Source organism: Zingiber officinale, chromosome 11A, assembly GCF_018446385.1.
Source record: "Zingiber officinale cultivar Zhangliang chromosome 11A, Zo_v1.1, whole genome shotgun sequence".
NCBI classification, from domain to species: Eukaryota; Viridiplantae; Streptophyta; class Magnoliopsida; order Zingiberales; family Zingiberaceae; genus Zingiber; species Zingiber officinale.
The window spans coordinates 12,098,480-12,116,416 of NC_056006.1; the positions used below are offsets into that span (position 1 = coordinate 12,098,480).

General features: G+C 42.8%; 2 protein-coding genes across 2 annotated transcripts; one reads left to right on the top strand and one right to left on the bottom strand.

Moving 5' to 3' along the window:
- Positions 1–431: 431 nt before the first annotated feature.
- On the top strand, positions 432–988 carry LOC122032633 (ethylene-responsive transcription factor ERF096-like). The gene has a single exon (XM_042591948.1). It carries the CDS (start codon positions 564–566, stop codon positions 915–917), a length of 354 nt encoding a protein of 117 aa, XP_042447882.1. The 5' UTR covers positions 432–563; the 3' UTR covers positions 918–988.
- Positions 989–14,332: 13,344 nt separating this feature from the next.
- LOC122031234 (uncharacterized mitochondrial protein AtMg00810-like) lies at positions 14,333–15,944 on the bottom strand. The gene is made up of 4 exons (XM_042590374.1): positions 15,421–15,944; positions 15,362–15,377; positions 15,193–15,252; positions 14,333–14,572 (listed from the first exon to the last, which is right to left on the bottom strand). The coding sequence occupies exons 1-4, from the start codon at positions 15,942–15,944 to the stop codon at positions 14,333–14,335; spliced, it is 840 nt and encodes a 279-aa protein (XP_042446308.1).
- Positions 15,945–17,937: the final 1,993 nt, after the last annotated feature.

Sequence of the window (17,937 nt, forward strand, 5' to 3'; positions counted from 1 at the left end):
AAAGCTTGGTTCATTTTAAGCTCGGCTCGGCTCGACTCGATTATCTTATCAAATAAACTTAAACACCCCAAAGCTCAGCTCGACTCGACTTATTTACAGCCCTACGATTGATATTCTTTCGTCTTCACGAGGTAGAGTTGGATTTTGCTTTAACCATAACAACCACAACATTATTCCTCTTCGCCATCTCAGAGTCAAATCGAATGGTCAACTGCTGCCGTTGACTACTAATGAATCTAGAATCAATCATTTTTCAATCAAAATATCTAAAACTTCCAATTTTTTTTTAATCCAAAAAGTGATTGGATAGCCACCTCTCTGACGCATCCACATTCGTCGAACGCAAATTTAGACGTCCTCCCTGATGATTACACGTGGAATATATATACCTACTTAGATCCTCCATCTGACGCCGACAGCATCCGCTGCAATACTCGGCCTAGATTCTGAATTGGGCAGGTGCAGAAAAATTGGAGGGGATCCGAAGCCGCCTCCGCCGCCGCCTTCCGTGCAGGTTTAAATTTGCCGGGAACGGAGCAGTAGGGTTATCGTATTGTTCGTTGATGGAAGGGGGAAAGGAGGAGGAGGAGAAGAAGGAGATCGCCAAGTACCGGGGAGTCCGCCGCCGGCCGCGGGGGAAGTTCGCTGCGGAGATCCGGGACCCGAGCAAGCACGGCGAGCGGGTGTGGCTGGGCACCTTCGCCACCGCCGTGGAGGCCGCGCGCGCCTACGACAAGGCCGCCTACGAGATGCGCGGCGAGCAGGCGGTGCTCAACTTCCCCGACGAGGTCCGTAGCCAGAACCGCCCCGCCGGCGGCGCGAGCTCATCGTCGATGGCGTCGGGGAAGCAGGTGATCGAGCTGGAGTGCTTGGACGACAAGGTGCTGGAGGATCTCCTGCGGGGCGACGATGACTGATGAGATCAGCTCATGCGCTATTATTGCATGGAAAATATATATATAAATAAAGTAAAATGTGCTCCTGCAAATCTTGTATCCAATAACCGTTAACCGTCATGTCGTTAACCGCCATATCTATAAATAATAATTTTGTCGATCCGGTCTGATTAGAAGATGGGTTGACTGTTTCGGTAGATCTGATGCGCATCAAGGTAGCTCTTCTAGAGTCGGCTTCTGTTGGATTGGTTTTTGTCGAGTTGGGTGGTTGTCGGGCTGTTGGTCGTCGAGTCGAGACTTTGGTAAGGTCTCTGACGACGCGATTGAAAGGGCTGAAAAAGAGTTAAAAGGAGACGTATCTTGGCAAGACTCCTCTCGAGACGTACCTCTTTCCTTTTTTGCGAGAAAGAAAGAAAGGACCGAATGTTGATCAAGGTGTCAATCATCTAGCATCGGATCGTAGAATTTATGAAGAGATCTGTCAGAGTTTAGAAAGAAAGAACAACGAAGGAATGGATTAGAATGAAGATTGGGGTGTCTCGATTCCATCACTTTGACATTCAAATTAGTATATGGTAGAAGAGAACGGAGAAGAATAGAAATTGTTGTTTAGGTTTAGATAGTTACCTCTGCACTCTCAAGGGCAGGCGACCTTTTATAGGATGGTTGTTAGACTTGTAATACTATAAGATCTTGCTTCTATTAATCTCTAAAGCATAATAGAAAACGAGACAATAGCTCATGAATCGCTGACCTAAATTCATCGTTATGCTATGACCTCTTACTTTTAGCCGAAGTATCCCGCGAGCGCAACGAATGTCTTTCATAGGATTGAGTCGGCGAACCCCACGTTTCTTCTCAAATGGGGAAGAAGAAGGTAAAAGAGGAGAGCAAGATTCAACATGCCTTAATTAACCTTATCTATTTCCTTTTATACTTGGCCCAATCTATGGGAACTATCCACCATAAAAGTCCATGTCTTATTAATAGCCCATCAATATTAATGAACCAGGTTATTGGATCTACAAATTAAATCCACATCCAATTTAATCCAAACCCTCTTTATATGCTTGAAGCATTAGATCACTTAATTGAGTTTAGTTACTTTAATGATAATTAGTTTTGTGTGTGTGTGTTAATCAAGTGTGAGCCCAACCTTATGAAGATTAAGTCCACCTATGTAGACTCAATTGGATCTAGTCCACCCATGTAGACTTAATCCTACATTGATAGTCGTACGCCCATGTTGTCCATGTGTTCCGAGATTTAGGCTTATGTTACTAACATTTTGTAAGTGTTGGTCCCTTTGGAGACCGGCAAGAGGGGAGAGGTGAATTGCCCTACAAAAATAAGACATCATTTCTCGGATTTTTAACTAGATAACGAAACTTGTAATTAAAATAGAAGAGACTAAATAAACAGAATCTAAAACAGACGCAAAGGGTTTACTTGATTTGTAATCAGAGAATTGCTAATCCAAGGCAAAGATGGTGATTTGCTAATCCAAGGCAAAGATGGCGCACTATCTGATTCTCCTCTAGGCGGAGTAGCCTCTTACAGCGTTGACAGTACAAAAGAATAGAAAGCACAGAGAAAGATGGATTACAAGTTAGTTAATTTAACTGTGTAGATCAGTGCTATATTTATAGCACTATTCGAGGCGCCCCGAAAGGGTTCCGGGCGCCTTAGGGGGGATAAAATTTTATCCCCCAACGATCAGATCGCGTTTGGCACGATCCTGGTCAAAATCCGAGTTCGGGTGCCCGGAATGGTTCCAGGCGCCCGGACCAGGAAAGTCAACAAAGTTGACTTTTCTCGATCCGGGACCTCTGCTCCGGTTCAGCTCGTCTCGGTCCGGATCTTTTGCTCCAGCTCCGCTAGCTTGGATGATCTCGGCCATCCGGAATAGGGCTCACCCGAACCCAAGTTTCGGCCTTCTCCTCGAGCAGCCTTCCTTCCCAGTTTCTCGTCCCTCGAACGCCGCGCATGTTTTTCTTGTCCACCGGTGTACTCTTCCGCGGTCACCTCGTCCCTCGGACGCACCGAGCTCGTCGGCTCTCTCCCCGTGTCGTCCTTCTTGCTAGCCGCGTCTTCCGCTCGACTTCTTGTATTCCTAAGCTCCTGTACACTTAGACACAAGGGTTAGACAACGCAGGACCTAACTTAGCTTGTTTGATCACATCAAAACATCTTGGGGTTCCAACAATCTCCCCTTTTTGATGTGAGCAACCCAAGTTAAGTTAGGGTAAAACAAATGCAATAAAAAAATAGTTAATATGCAAATAAGTCCAAAAATTTTTCAATTGAAAAATTATATACCTCTCCCTAGACTTAACATACTTCTCCCCCTTTGGTCACATAAAAAAATAGGGTTTCTAAACAAGTCTAAGGTAAATTCTCAAAAAAAATCTTTAGTGTTAAAAAAAATTTTAAGTTAAAAAATTTCTAAGTTTAAAAGAAAATATCCATAAGGGAAAACAAATTTCTATGGAAAATTAAAAAAATTTAAGTATATAAAAAAAACGATGATTTTTCAAAAGTTTAAGTATTTGCAAAAATTTCTAAGTAAAACAAAATTTTGTGCAACACAATAGATGCCTTAAAAAAATCTTTAAGAAAAATTTTAGGCAATTTTTTTTTAATTTGCAACGTAAAAATAAATTTCTAGCTTAAAAGATTTTTAAGTTTTTGAAAATATGAGTAGTTTTGCATATATTTTCTAAAATAAATTGAATAACTCTTTTAAAGTATTAAGTAATTTGAATTAATGCTTTTTTAGTTAGTCAATTAAACTTTTTATTTCGATACTTGGCTTCCAGGCAGTGGCGAGGCACTAAGCCTTCTTGGTTATTGGAGTAACAACCACTTTCTAGATAAAGTCGCATAAAGAAATTACATGTTTAATTTTCTTGCTGAAAATGCTAAGTTTAATTTTAAATTTTAAGTTAAACATGTTTTTAGAACCCAATAGAGGTTCCTTCCTACAGGGTTAATTAAATATTTTCTAGGTACATAGGCCTTTGATATTTTTCTAATTTGATTTTGGTGAAACATATAATACCAGTTTAGTTCTCTATAATTTTTAAAAGTAGAAACATTTGAACCGTTAGACTTTTTCAGTCTTTCTATTTCTTTTTTTAATTTATCATTTTCAAATTTTATTTTATCAAAGTCTTCTATTAAATAAGATTTTGCCAAAAGTTCATTTTATTTCCAAAATTTCATTTTTTTAATTTGATATTTTCATTCTCTAATTTATACATGGATTTAGTCATTATCTTAATACCAAAATAAAGTTGATCAGGGGGTAAGAGGCATACCTCACTTACTATATCAGACTTGAAGCTTGAATCTCCCCCTGCTTCGATACTTTCATCTGAGGTCGCTCCCCCTTCATCGATACTGGGTTCTGATGTACTTTGCCCTTCGTAGCTTGCCATCAGTGCTATCCCGGCATATTCTTGAATCTCGGACTCAGATGAAGAAGTGTCGTTCCGAGTAGCTTTTAGATTCTTGTGCTTTTTGGGTGCCTTGACTTTGTCCTTCTTTAGTTCTGGGCAGTCTTCTCTTAGGTGTCCTTCCTTTTGACACTGGTAGCAACGAACCCTTCTTCTATTTCTTGGATTCTTTTTATTCTGCATTTCTTTAAACTTATTAGATCTAAAAGACTTTTTAAAATTTCTTACCATGTATGCTTCCTGATCCTCTTCTGAGTCTGACTCGGGTTCATCCCTTTTGGTTGCATTTAGTGCGATCATCTGGCTTGATTCCTTTGTTGTTCCTGCACACCTTGTTTCATGTAGTTCAAGAGTGGAGAACAATTCTTCTAGAGTACTTACCTCCAGGTCTTTCGAAATATAGTAGGCGTCGACGATTGATGTTCATTCTGAAGTTCTGGGGAACGCGTTGAGTGCGTAGCGTATTGTGTCCCAATTTGATACCGTTTCTCCGAGGTTCTCGAAACCAGTAATTAGTTCTTTTACCTTCGCGTGTAGACTGGCTACCTTCTCACCTTTTTCCGGATGGATGATCATCAGTTTGTTCCGGAGGATGTCTCTTCTAGCGAGCTTCGCTTCGGACGTACCTTCGTGGAGTTCCAAGAACTTCTCCCATAGTTCTTTAGCAGATGAATAGCTTCCGATACGGTTGACTTCTTGAGGCGACAACACGCTCAGCAGGTGATATTCAGCACGACTGTTCGCTACAGACTCATTCTGCTCCTTCTTTGTCCAATGGCTCTCTTCTTTTTCTTCTCCATCTTGATTCATCGGAGCTAGAAAACCATACTTAATAAAAAACCGAATTTCGAAATCAATTTTTAGAAATACCTCCATACGACGCTTCCAGTCTGCGAAGTCCCCCTCGAATTTTAGTGGAACGATGCTTGGTCCGACCATCTCGTTGCTTCGATCGGCGGTTAGTCCTCCTGAAGCGCCTTGCTCTGATACCACTTATTGGTCCCTTTGGAGGTCGACAAGAGGGGAGAGGTGAATTGCTCTATAAAAATAAAACACCCTTTCTTGGATTTTTAACTAGATAACGAAACTTGTAATTAAAATAGAAGAGACTAAATAAACAGAATCTAAAATAGACGCAAAGGGTTTACTTGGTTTACAATCAGAGGATTGCTACTCCAAGGTAAAGATGGCGCACTATCTGATTCTCCTCTAGGCGGAGTAGCCACTTACAGCGTTGACAGTACAAAAGAATAGAATGCACAGAGAAAGATGGATTACAAGTTAGTTAATTTAACTGTGCAGATCAGTGCTATATTTATAGTGTTAGGAGATTGTTGGTGCAATGTTCCCCAGGTCAAGGTTGACCTAGTTTGACTGAGCTTGAATTGGGTCAAGCTCGAGTCTTAATGTTTATGTTTTGATGGTTTGATAATACATGTTGACAATACATGTTTGACAATACATGTAGACAACACATGAAGATTGCAGGTGCAATTGTTCATGTGTGGAGATTGTGATGGAGAGTCAAGTAGGTCAAGGTTGACCGGATACTTGACTGAAAAATCCTGGTGAGTGAAGCCAGGTGAAAGCCCTAACTTGGAGGATAGGCAAAGGAAGTCCTGGTGAGTGAAGCCAGGCAGAAGAAAATCCTGGTGAGTGAAGCCACGTGAAAGACCTAGTGAGTGAAGCTAGGCAGTGAGGAAATCCTAGTGAGTGAAGCTAGGTGAAAGTCCTGGTGAGTGAAGCCAGGTGAAAATCCTAGTGAGTGAAACTAGGTGAAAGACCTGGTGAGTGAAGTTAGGCAGAAGGAAAGTCCCAGTGAGTGAAGTCGGGCAATGGAAAGTCCAAGTAGGTCAAAGGGATTGACCGGATACTTGGCACGAGGAAATCCAGATGGATCAAGGTTGATCGGACATCTAGTGTTGGAAAGTCCAAGTAGGTCAAAGGGATTGACTGGATACTTGGCATGAGGAAATTCAGATGGATCAAGGTTGATCGAACATCTGGTGTTGGAAAGTCCAAGTAGGTCAAAGGGATTAACCGGATACTTGGCACGAGGAGAAAAGTCCAAGTGGGTCAAAGGGATTGACCGGACACTTGGTGAGGGAGTCCTAGCAGGTCAAGGGTGACCGGATGCTAGGCACGATGAACCAATAAGTCATGGTTGACCAGATGTTGGTTTAGGAGACTTTAGACTTGATTTTGGGAGAAAATAATGAGCTGGATCGATCAGCCGATCGATTGGGCGAGTCTTCGCGACAAGCCTCCTCCCAATCGATCAATGGATCGATTGGGATGAGTGCACGATCGCACAGAACAGCCCTGGATCGATCAACTGATCGATCCAGAGCCCCCAATCGATCAGTGGATCTATTGGAGAGTGTGATCTTCGCACGATAAGCCTTGGATCGATCAGCCGATCGATCCAAGCAATTCCTGAGAGCACAGAGGTGCTTTGGATCGATCAGCCGATCGATCCAAAGCCTCCCCGAACGATTGGGAGCAATCCAATCGATCGGGATCCGACCGTTGGCGTCGTATTTAGCTGCAGGCATTCGATTTCTTCAGTAGAGCTCACACTATTCATCACAGATCAACACAGCAACTTCAGAGCTCCTCCACAAAGTTCAGATCGTCAGTTCTTGAAGGTTCTTGGAGGTTTTCCAAGTCAAGAGGCGGATCTACAGTTGAAGAAGAAAGCTAGGGTTAGGGTTTCCTTGTAAGCTTGTGTTGTATTTTGTTTCCCTTTCCTTTTCTTCTTGTAGTGTGAACTTGTAGGGCTTCTCCGCCTTTGGTAGTTACCATAAAGGAGGGTTTTCATAGTGGAGGGTGCGTGAGTGTGTGGATCCTTGGATTAGTCACCTCTTGTGAGGTGGATACCAAGTAAATCCTCTTGTTAGCGTTGTGTATTTTGTTTTTTTGTATTTTCCGCTGCATATCTTGAAGAAACAAGCAACAAAGAGAACGACGAGCGCACCGAGCTATTCATCCCCCCCTTAGCTACATTTCGGTCCCAACATATAGCACTGGTCGGGGCACCCCGAAGGGGTTCCGGGCGCCCTGTGAGGATAAAATTTTATCCCCCAACAATTAGATCGCGTTTGACGCGATCCTGGTCAAAATCCGGATCCGGGCGCCTGGAATGGTTTCGGGCACCCGGACCAGGAAAGTCAATAGAGTTGACTTTTCTTGGTCCGAGACCTCTGCTCCGGTTTAGCTCGTCTCGGTCCGGGTCTTTCGCTCCAGCTCCGCTAGCTTGGGTGATCTCGGCCATCTGGAATAGGGCTCACCCGAACCCAAGTTCTGGCCTTCTCCTCGAGCAGCCTTCCTTCCCGGTTTCTCATCCCTCGAACGCCATGCACGTTCTTCTCGTCCACCAGTGTACTCTTCCGAGGTCACCTCGTCCCTCGGACGCACCGAGCCCGTCGGCTCTTTCCCCGTGCCGTCCTTCTCGCTAGCCGCGTCTTTCGCTCGACTTCCTGTGTTTCTAAGCTCCTGCACACTTGGACACAAGGGATAGACAACGCATTAAGTATCCCGTAGTAATTTTAATATGATCAACCAAGTCAAGTTAGGTCCTGCTGTCTTTTGATATCTTGTATTTAAGTATGCAGAAACATAAGAGCACAGGAAGTCAAGCAAAAGACGCAGCTAGCGAGAAGGACAACACAGGAGAGGAACGAGGCACTTCAGAAGAGTACACTGGTGGGCGAGAAGAAAGCGCACGGCGTTTCCGAGAGGCGAGAAGTCGAAGTGGAAGGTTGTTCAAGAAGGCTGGAAAATGGGTTCAGGTGAATCCTATTCTAGATGATTGAAATCATCCAAAGGAGTGAGTCGGAGCAGAAGACTCGGACAGACAATCAACCTAAAGTTGACTGTGGTCCGGGCGCTTGGATCTATTCCGGGCACCTGGAACTACTCCGGGTGCCAGAACCAGGTTGGTTCAGCCCAGGGCACCTTGGCGAGGCGCTCCTATACGGAGGCGGTCTGAGCTCTTGAAGCTGTTCCAAGCACCCGGAGCGGATAAAAGGTTTATCTGTCAGCCGTTGCATAGCTGTTGCAACGCAGATAAACTTTTATCCACACCCAGGCACGTGAAGCCCTTCCAGGTGTCCGGACCGTGACACGTCAGCAATGGTCAGTTTTGATTAGTGGGCTATAAATAAAGCCCTAATCTTCTCCTTTCAGTACAACACACTCTGTACTTCAATAGCTATTCAATATTCCATTTTTAGCTTCATTTTCATGTACGAGGCTTCTCCGCCTCCGACATTTTGTTCGAGAAGGAGATTTTTCTACTGAACCTACTTTCCTTGGAGTAGCAATCCTTTGATTGTCAACCAAGTAAAAAATTTCTTTGTCTCTGATGTGGATATAGGTTGAGGGGTAGAGAAGAAATTAGGGAGAAAAGGAGGGCATTTTAGTCTTTTAGTTGGTTAGGGCTTTGGGAGAAAAAGGGACGCACTGTAGCATGCAGAAGGGAAAGAGGGGTTCGTGGAGCAGGTTTCAGCCGCCACCAACAGGAACCAAAGAGAGGTCTTCTTCCTCTCTCTCACAGGCCTCTCTGACGCGGACGTCGATTGTCGGCTGCTACCCTCCCTTGCTTCCTCTAGCAGCCACTTCTTCTCTTCTCTCTCTCGCTTCTGCGCCTCTTCCGCCGCCAAAGAAGGAGGGAGCCAACTTCTCTCCTTCGTGCTCAACTCCTCGTCGGCGTCGATTATCGTTCTGCCCCTCTCTTCCTCCTTGTGACGCCATCACCGGACCAGCCACTGCTCTTCTTCTTCTTCCTCTCACGCCCCTCGCCGGCGCCGACGCCGATGCCCGCCGCCGGCCGTTCCCATCCTCTTCTTCCTCCGGCTGCCACCTCGAAGACCTTGTGGAAGAGGCCACCTCCGACCGCCTCTTCCCCTTCCCGCGCCAACAACGCCAGAAGACACCTCCAACCACCGCCCTCTTCTCTTCTCTCTCTCGGTCTCTCTCTCGGATTTGTCCTGTTGCAGGACAACGTTGTCACTGCAGGGATCTCATGCGCGCCACTTCCCCTACTGCCTGCATCACCTCTGGTCTTCTCGGCACGGACACCACCGACCAACCACACCGCCCGTCGCAAACCAGTTGCGGCTCCCCTCTACTCTCCATCTTCCCTCTCCCTCTCCCTCTCGCAAGCCCACTGCCCTCCTCTTCCTCCCGTCCTCACCGTCGCCGGAGCCTCGTAGCGGCAGCACCCACGCTGCCCGTTATCTGTTCGATGAAATGGGTGAGAGGAACGTTCCTCACCCGCTTTGAGTTGGACGCGGGGATGGAGAAGGACGCAGGCTGCCCGATAGTTGTTCGACGGAACGCCTGATAGCATAAACTAGCTCCCACCTGTTGATGTTTAGAGAAGACTCCATGCTTTGCTTTGATACAATCGAAATGCAGACCTCATAAGAGTCGTCACCCGGTCCACGACCTCCAGCGAACAGTTCTCAGCCATCGGCGGCGCTGCCGGCACCTCAGATTAGTCGGTCTGGTTCTTCGGCGCTCAATCCGTAGAGTCGTATGCCTCTGATGTCGATTGGGCCCCCGAGCCCTCGCTATCATTATGTTCGGACCGAACTTGTGTGATGTTTTATATTCCGACCTTCGTGCCACCATTGTATTCCGACCTGCTTGTCGATGTCCTATCTCGGCCTACGTGTCGATACCTTATCCCGACCTTTGTGCCAATGTTTTGTCCCGTCCTGTGTGCTAATGTTTTATCTCGGCCTACGCGTCGTTATAATCTCTGGACCTGTAGCTCATCTTCTGGTTCTGTGCCACATCCGACTCCGCGTCGTCAGATCCAGGTTCTCGTCTGATCATTCATCTACTCTTCCGGGTCGCGACAACTCAAGCAGCATCCCATCCGAGGGCGCCCCCTGGGTCAGGGTACGTTCTCCATACTCACCCCTTATTTATTTCATGATTATATTATTAGCCTGTTACTCATATGTTCGTTGGACCCGGCTCGAGCCTCGGGGTACCAAGGACCAGGGGGACCCGGTCACTGGCTGCAGGTAGCATTGACCAGAGGACTTCTGAAGACTTGGTCAACATAGAAGCCATCTCAGCACACCCCCCCTCCGGGACGTCACGACTCCGTCAACATTTCATCCGCCTCATCCGACGGTCCGTCTGACTCAGATTCCGGACAGGATCAGTCTCGTATTTATTTTATTCCTTCATATTTCTTTAAAGTGTGTAATTATTTTAAAGCTCGATCGAGTTGAGAAAGGTGTTTGCTTGTTTTATATTGTGGAGGGTAATTGACCTCCCTCTTTCCGGTCGAAAGGGATCAACAAGTGGTATCAAAGCCCAACCATTTTAGAATGACTAACTGTCAACCGAAGCACAAAAGATGATGGTCAAATCAAGCATCTATCCACCTAAGTTCGAGGGGGAATTCACGATTTAGAAAAAGAAGATAGAGATAATCTTTAAAACTGACTTTGAATTATTAATAATAATGAAGTATGATTCTATAGCACCGAAGGATCAGTAAGGGAACAACAAAGAACAACATTAATGAACGAAAAAAGAGCAAGCCAACTTCGTGGCAAGTGGTAAGGTAAAATTCCATCTGATGAGCATTTTACCTATACAAGAAGTCAATCGGATCAGAGCCTATGAGTCAACCAAAGATCTTTGAGATAAATTCCTAGAACTACACGAAGGGACCTTAGAGGCAAAACTCGCAAGACGAGACCTGCTTCAGAACTAGATCAACCTTCGGTTCGAAGAAGGTGAAACCGTCACACACCTCCACTTGAGAATCAAAGAACTCATCACCGAACTCACGAATCTCGGAGAAAAGGTAACCAATCGAAATTCACTAAGGTACGCACTTAACGTTTTTCCTAGGACTCCTGAATTTTAACCTTAGTAGATGCATATTTCAACTCTAGGGATTTAGAGGTAAGTAATTTAGAAGAATTGTTCTCTACTTTTGAAATTCATGAGTCAAGATATGTAGATCTAAAGAAGGAGTCAAAGCACAACATTGTCTTAAAGGCAAAAATGGATGAACTAGAATCTGAAACTTCTCTCGATGATGGCGAAACAACATTCATGATAAGGAAGTTCAAATGTTTTTTTTAAAGCTAATAAGTTTAATCAAGTGCAGGCCAAAAGAAGATAAAGGAAAGTAAGATGCTATCAATGCAATAAAAAAGGGTACGTCAAAGATAGCTGCCCAAAACTGAAGAATAAGGGCAAAGGATAAGGACAAAAAAGCAATCCAGAAGAAGCACAAGAATCTAAAGGTGATATGGGACAAAATATCGTCATCAGATTCGGACGTCGTAGCCTATGTCGGACTTGCACTAATGGCAAGTCATCAAGTAGATGACGAAGCAAGTTCATCGGAGATGAGCATCGATAAAGGGGAAACAATGTCAGAAGAAAGAAGCTCTACAGGGGGAGCATCAAATAATGAGATCGACAAGGTAAGTCAGGTATGATATCTACCTCCTGATAAGTTATTTAAATTTATAAAAATATTGTCAAAAAATTCTTATAAATTAGAAATTGAAAATGATAAATTTTGAAAGGAAAATGAGGAATTAAAATTAACCTTAGCAGCATCTTGTTGATTAAAAGATTTTGACCAGGTAAAAATTAAAAATGAAAAATTAAAAGTAGAAATAGAAAATTTGAAGAATTATGCATATTCATATGTTCAACAAATAAAAAAGTATTCAGAACTTAATTGATATTTTAGATATCATAAGAGATAAATCAGGAAATTATCACCAAAATATATCCCTAGAAAGTTTTTGATTAATCCGGTTGGAAGGAATCTATATTGGGTTCCAAAATCATTCTTAAATTAAATTTTTATACATATCATACTTTTAAATTAATTTAATTTTTATTGTTTACCTAGAATTATCTAAATAATTTTTTCATATAATTTTTGTTCGAAATTAATTAGATATTATTTTTTTAAAAAAAAATAGGATTTCATTTCTTAACGGTAAAAAAAATTTTAATATTTTTTGACCGTTGTATTAATTTTTATAAATTTTTAAGAAAAATCATATTCTTTAATTTAAAAATATTTTGCAGTGTTATTTTTTACAAACTTTATTTTTTTTCTATCATATTCTTTATCTATGGAAATATTTTCAAAAATTTTTTAACTATTATTTTATTTTTTATAAATTATTTATCTAAATATTAATTTTTAATATTAAAAATTCTCAATCTTGGAAAATTTATGTTTTTTTTAAAAAAAATACTTGCTCTATTACATTCACAGAATTTTTTTCACGATTTTATGAACTTAGAAACTATTTTTATGTAATTTTTAAAAAAATATATCTTTATATAGAAAAAAAATTTATTACTACTTAAATTAATTTTAATTTTATGTGGAAATTTTATCTCTACTTTGGATATGCCTATCTAACCATTATAAAATTTTTAAATTTTCCCCATGATTAAAAATATTTTTTCAAATCATTTTTTCTAAAAATCATCTATAAATTGTAAAAATTTAGATTTTCAAAATTAAAAGTTCATGATTTTTTTGATGATAGTCACTGTATTTTTATCCCTTAGACTCTATTTTGAATTTACTTTAAGTTATTTTCATGGCATATCTCTAATTTTAATATGATCAAAGGGAGAGAATTAGAGATTAAGTCTTGAGAGGGTGCATCTTGATCTTTATAAATTTTTTAAATTACAAAATTTATATTTGTTACCTTACTATTATTTATTTTTGTTTTACCATAACTTAACTTGGTTTGCTTACATCAAAAAGGAAAAAATTATAAGTACCTTATGGTAGTTTTGAGTGATCAACTAAGTCAAGTTAGGTCATGTTGTCTTTTGATACCTTGTGTCTAAGTGTGCAGGAACTTAGAAGCACAGCAAGTTGAGCGAAAGACGCAGCTAGTGAGAAGGACGGCAAGGGAGAAAGTCGACGGGCGCTGTGGAAGAGTACATTGGCGGACGAGAAGACAGCGCGTAGCGTTTCTAAGGGACAAGAAGTTGGAGCGGAAGGTTGCTCGAGAAGGTCTGAAAATGAGTTCAAGTGAGCTCTATTCCAGATGGCCAAAATCACCCAAACGAGCAGAGTTGGAGCGGAAGACCCGGATAAAAAGTCAACCTGAAGTTGATTGTGGTCCGGGTGCCCGGAACTACTCCAAGCACTCAAACCGGGTTGGTTCAACCGAGGGTGCCTTGGCGAGGCACCCCTGTGCAAAAGCGGTCCGAGCACCGGGAGCTATTCCAGAAGGCTGGACCAGATAAAATATTATCTTTCGGTCGTTGTGTAGCCATTGCAATACGGATAAACTTTTATCCACACCCAGGGGTCTGGACCCCTTCTAGGTACCCGGACCGTGCCACGTCAGCAACAGTCAACTTCAACCAGTGAGCTATAAATAAAGCTCTGGTCTTCTCCTTTCAGTACAACACACTCTGTACTTTGATAACTATTCAATTTTCCATTCCCGAGCTATTAGGTAACCCGACACGGGTGCGTGCTAAAACACGTTTCATAAACATGAGCAACGGAAAATAAAAACAATAATAATTCATTATTATTACATCACACACACCACACGCATACAAGGATACAATATGTCAGACATGATCGCATAATTAAAATTTTACGGAAAGTAAATTTACGCTATGTATACCTATCGGATGATGCGTAGAAGATTCCATTGGATAATCCAGAGTGGGAATGAGATCAACCAAGCGACACTTTGAAGTCTCGTCTCTACTTATATCCACACCAAGCTATCTTCGAGATGACTTCAATAAGTCCAAGCCATGTCTCCATTTCGGTACTAGCCGAAGGTGGGAGACGGTTCGATCCGAGAGAGGGATCATGATCTGATTTGTACCTAGCAACGATTGCAATCAAGTGGCGCAAATTAACCGGTGAGTAATAATCACAAAGTTGTTGTCCGGCAGCGATAAAGTCACTGCCAGTGGCTGTAGTCAACGGCAAAGGTTTCCACCGACTGGTGGTGAGCTGACAGAAGGAGGTCGGACGATCGACAGCTCTAGAAGGGCGATGGCAGCACATGAGCAGCGACTCGCTGCTGTTCGACGGCGGATCTCACTGCTGCCGGTGGTGTGGCCGACGGCAAGAGTCTCCAGGGTCAACAGGTAACCTCTGGAAGGCTGCAGATGGTCAGCGTCTACGTTGACCAGCGGCACAAGCTGTTGGCCTAGAATCTGATAGGATAGCACACCCAAAGCACACAACACACAAGAAGAATAGGACAAATAGAAATTTAACTTATGAAAGAAAACCTTACATCGAGATACTTTCTACACGCCTCTATGACTCTTTAAATACACCACAAATGATAAGAGCAAAGACTACAAGATCCATAAAAATAGGATCGGCTGGGACTATATCCATAAAAATAGGAAGATCGAGTAATAAGAAATTATCAAGAAAATAAATAAAAAAAATAAACTAGCGACGCGGGGATTTAACTTTATCATGTCTGAATTATTTTCTCACATTACTCCCCCTAATCCTGACATGGTTGTAAATCATGGACACCGAGTAGTTGTCGCATGGCAGCTAACTTCACTCCTGGCAATGCTTTAGTTAACGCATCGGCTCGTTGTTCTCCGGTATTAATGAACTCAACCACAATCTGGCCCCTTTCAATACATTCTCTGATAAAATGAAACCTTGTATCTATATGCTTGCTTCGATCATGGAATACCAGATTCTTCATGAGACCTATGGTAGATTTGTTGTCAACAAACAAAGGTACCGGCTTTGGCTCTACACCGGTTAATTAGATGGCAAGGCTCCTCAACCACAAAGCATAGCAGGCCGCAGTTGCGGCTGCCATGAACTCTGCCTCACAAGATGAAAGCGTCATTGTCTTCTGCTTCTGTGAATTCCAAGACACAAAGCTTTCATTAAATAGAAAGTCATTCCACTTGTGTTTTTCCTCCCATCGAGATTGCTGGCTAAATCACTGTCCGAGTAGCTGAATATACCAATTTCCTGGGGTCCCTTTATGTAAACAAGCCCAAAATAGATTGTACCTTTCAAATACCTGAGAATCTGTTTAACCGCCTTGTGATACATGATTGTATGCCTTTCCATGTATCTGCTCATCATCCCGACAGAATATGACAGGTCCGACCATGTGTGTAGCAAATATCTCAGACAACCAATAATGTGCATGTACTCCATGGCCTCAACTGGAGTCCCTTCCAAGTCCTTATGCAACTGTGTCTTGGGTTCCATTGGATGCTTTGTGGCATTGTAGTCTGCCATCTTGAACTGAGATAGAATTTTCTTGGCATAAGCTGATTGTCTAAGTAAAATTTGGCTCTTCTGTTGCTCCACTTCAATCCCTAAGTAGTAGGAGAGAAGACCCAAATCACTCATCTCAAATTTTGTCATCATTTGTTGTTTGAACTTGTTGATTTTCTCTGTGCTACTTCCTGTCACGATGAGATCGTCGACATACACACCAACAAGTATACTTGCTTCTCCTTCATCTCTTGTATATACTGCATGTTCTTGAGTATATTTTTTGAAGCCAAGCTCTTCCAGACTCCTGTTCAAATGCATGTTCTAAGATTGTGGAGCTTGCCGCAGTCCATAGAGGGCCTTGGACAACCTGTATACCTTATGTTTCTGATTTTGTGCTTCAAACCCTTCTGGTTGAGTGACATATATTTCTTCTTCTAACTCTCCGTTAAGAAATGCTAACTTCATATCTAGATGGTGTACCTCCCAGCTTTGATTTTCCGCAAGCGCAAGAATGACTCGAATAGTGTCAAGTCTAGCGACAGGCGCAAACACTTTTTCAAAGTCGATGCCTTGTCTTTGTACATAGCCTTTAGCCACTAATCTTGCTTTATGCTTAATGACTTTCCCATCTGAATCTTTCTTCAATTTGAACACCCACTTTAGGCTGATAGGCTTGTGGCCTAATGGGAGCTCAATTAGGTTCCAGGTATTGTTCATCTCAATAGATTTCAACTCTTTCTCCATTGCTTCGTACCAGCAAGCCTTGATTGCAGCTTCTTGATAACATGTCGGCTCTTCAGATATCACCATCATCACCTCACCCTCTTCTTCAACAATACCAACCACTTCCTCAGTGTTGGCGTAGATATCAGCAATGGATCTAAAATGGACTGGTCCTTCATAAGACTCGGGTGAGTTTGTTATCAAAGGCGAGGAAGCTGTATGGGTGTTCGATGAAGGTGTAGATGGACTTGACGCTCCTGTCGTGGGTACCACGGCTACTATCGGTGTTGTGACATCTTCTGCTGGGGCCTCAATGTCTGCTGCAACAATCACCTCATCGGTACCGAATGCATCCACCACCATAAACTCTGGTACCTTTTCTTCATTGTTGGCACCTGCATTCCATGTCCATTTACAATTTTCTCGAAATATCACATCTCTACTTACTTGTAGCTTGTCATGCCTTGGATCAAATAGATGATGAGCATTGCAACCTTCCTCGACACCCAAGTATACCATGGGTGAGCTTCTGTCGTCAAGTTTCTTGAGGTGAGGGGTTGCATTTTTCACATATGTAACACAACCGAACACTCTCAAGTGGGCGAGATGTGGCTTTCTCCCCATCTAAGCTTTAAATGACGTGCGCTCTCCTAGCGCCTTAGTTGGGAGACAGTTTAACAGATAGACAACATGCCTAACTACCTCTCCCCAGAACCTTGTCGGCATATGTGTACCCTTGAGGAGAGATCTTGCCATGGCCATCATGGTGTGATTACGACGCTCCACAACACCATTTTGTTGGGGTGTGTAGGGAGCCGTGAGATGTCGCTCGATTCCTTCATTTTCACAGAACTGAGTGAACTCCGTGGATAGAAACTCACCGCCCCGGTCTGTCCAGAGTATTTTGATCTTGTATTCAGTCTTGTTCTCCGTCAATAATTTGAACTTCTTGAATGTTTGGAATGCATCATTCTTTGCTGCTAATATAAACACCCTCATCCACCTTGTGAAATCATCAACAATCAGAAGGAAGTACTTGTTACCGGCTAGTGTACATGGTGAGATTGGCCCACAAATATCATCATGGATAAGTTCCAACGGCTTCTCCACTCTAAAGTTTGCTTGGCACGGGAATGGCGACCTTGCATGCTTGGTGATCACACACACCTTGCAAAGCTTGTTCGACTGGGGCAATAGAGGCACATCAACCGCCAATTTCTTCTCCCCTAACAGCTTCAAGTCATGAAAATTGACATGTCCGAGCCTTGTATGCCATAACCAGGTTGGGTCTTCTAGGCTTGCTAGGAGACAGACTTGCTTGAATGTCTTCAAGGTTATCTTGTACAAGCGATTTTGTGTTCGCTTTACTAGCATCAAGAGGTTCCCGCTCCTATCAATCACCTTCATGGTATCTTTTTCCATGTGCACCTCGTTCCCAGTTTCTGTCAATTGACCGAGACTTATGATATTACTACAAAGTTTCAGAATGTAGTATACCTAGTGGAGAGCCTTCCGATTGCCATTCTTGCATTCGAACACAACCGTCCCCTTGCCCATGATCTCAATGATTGATCCATCGCCAAACCTC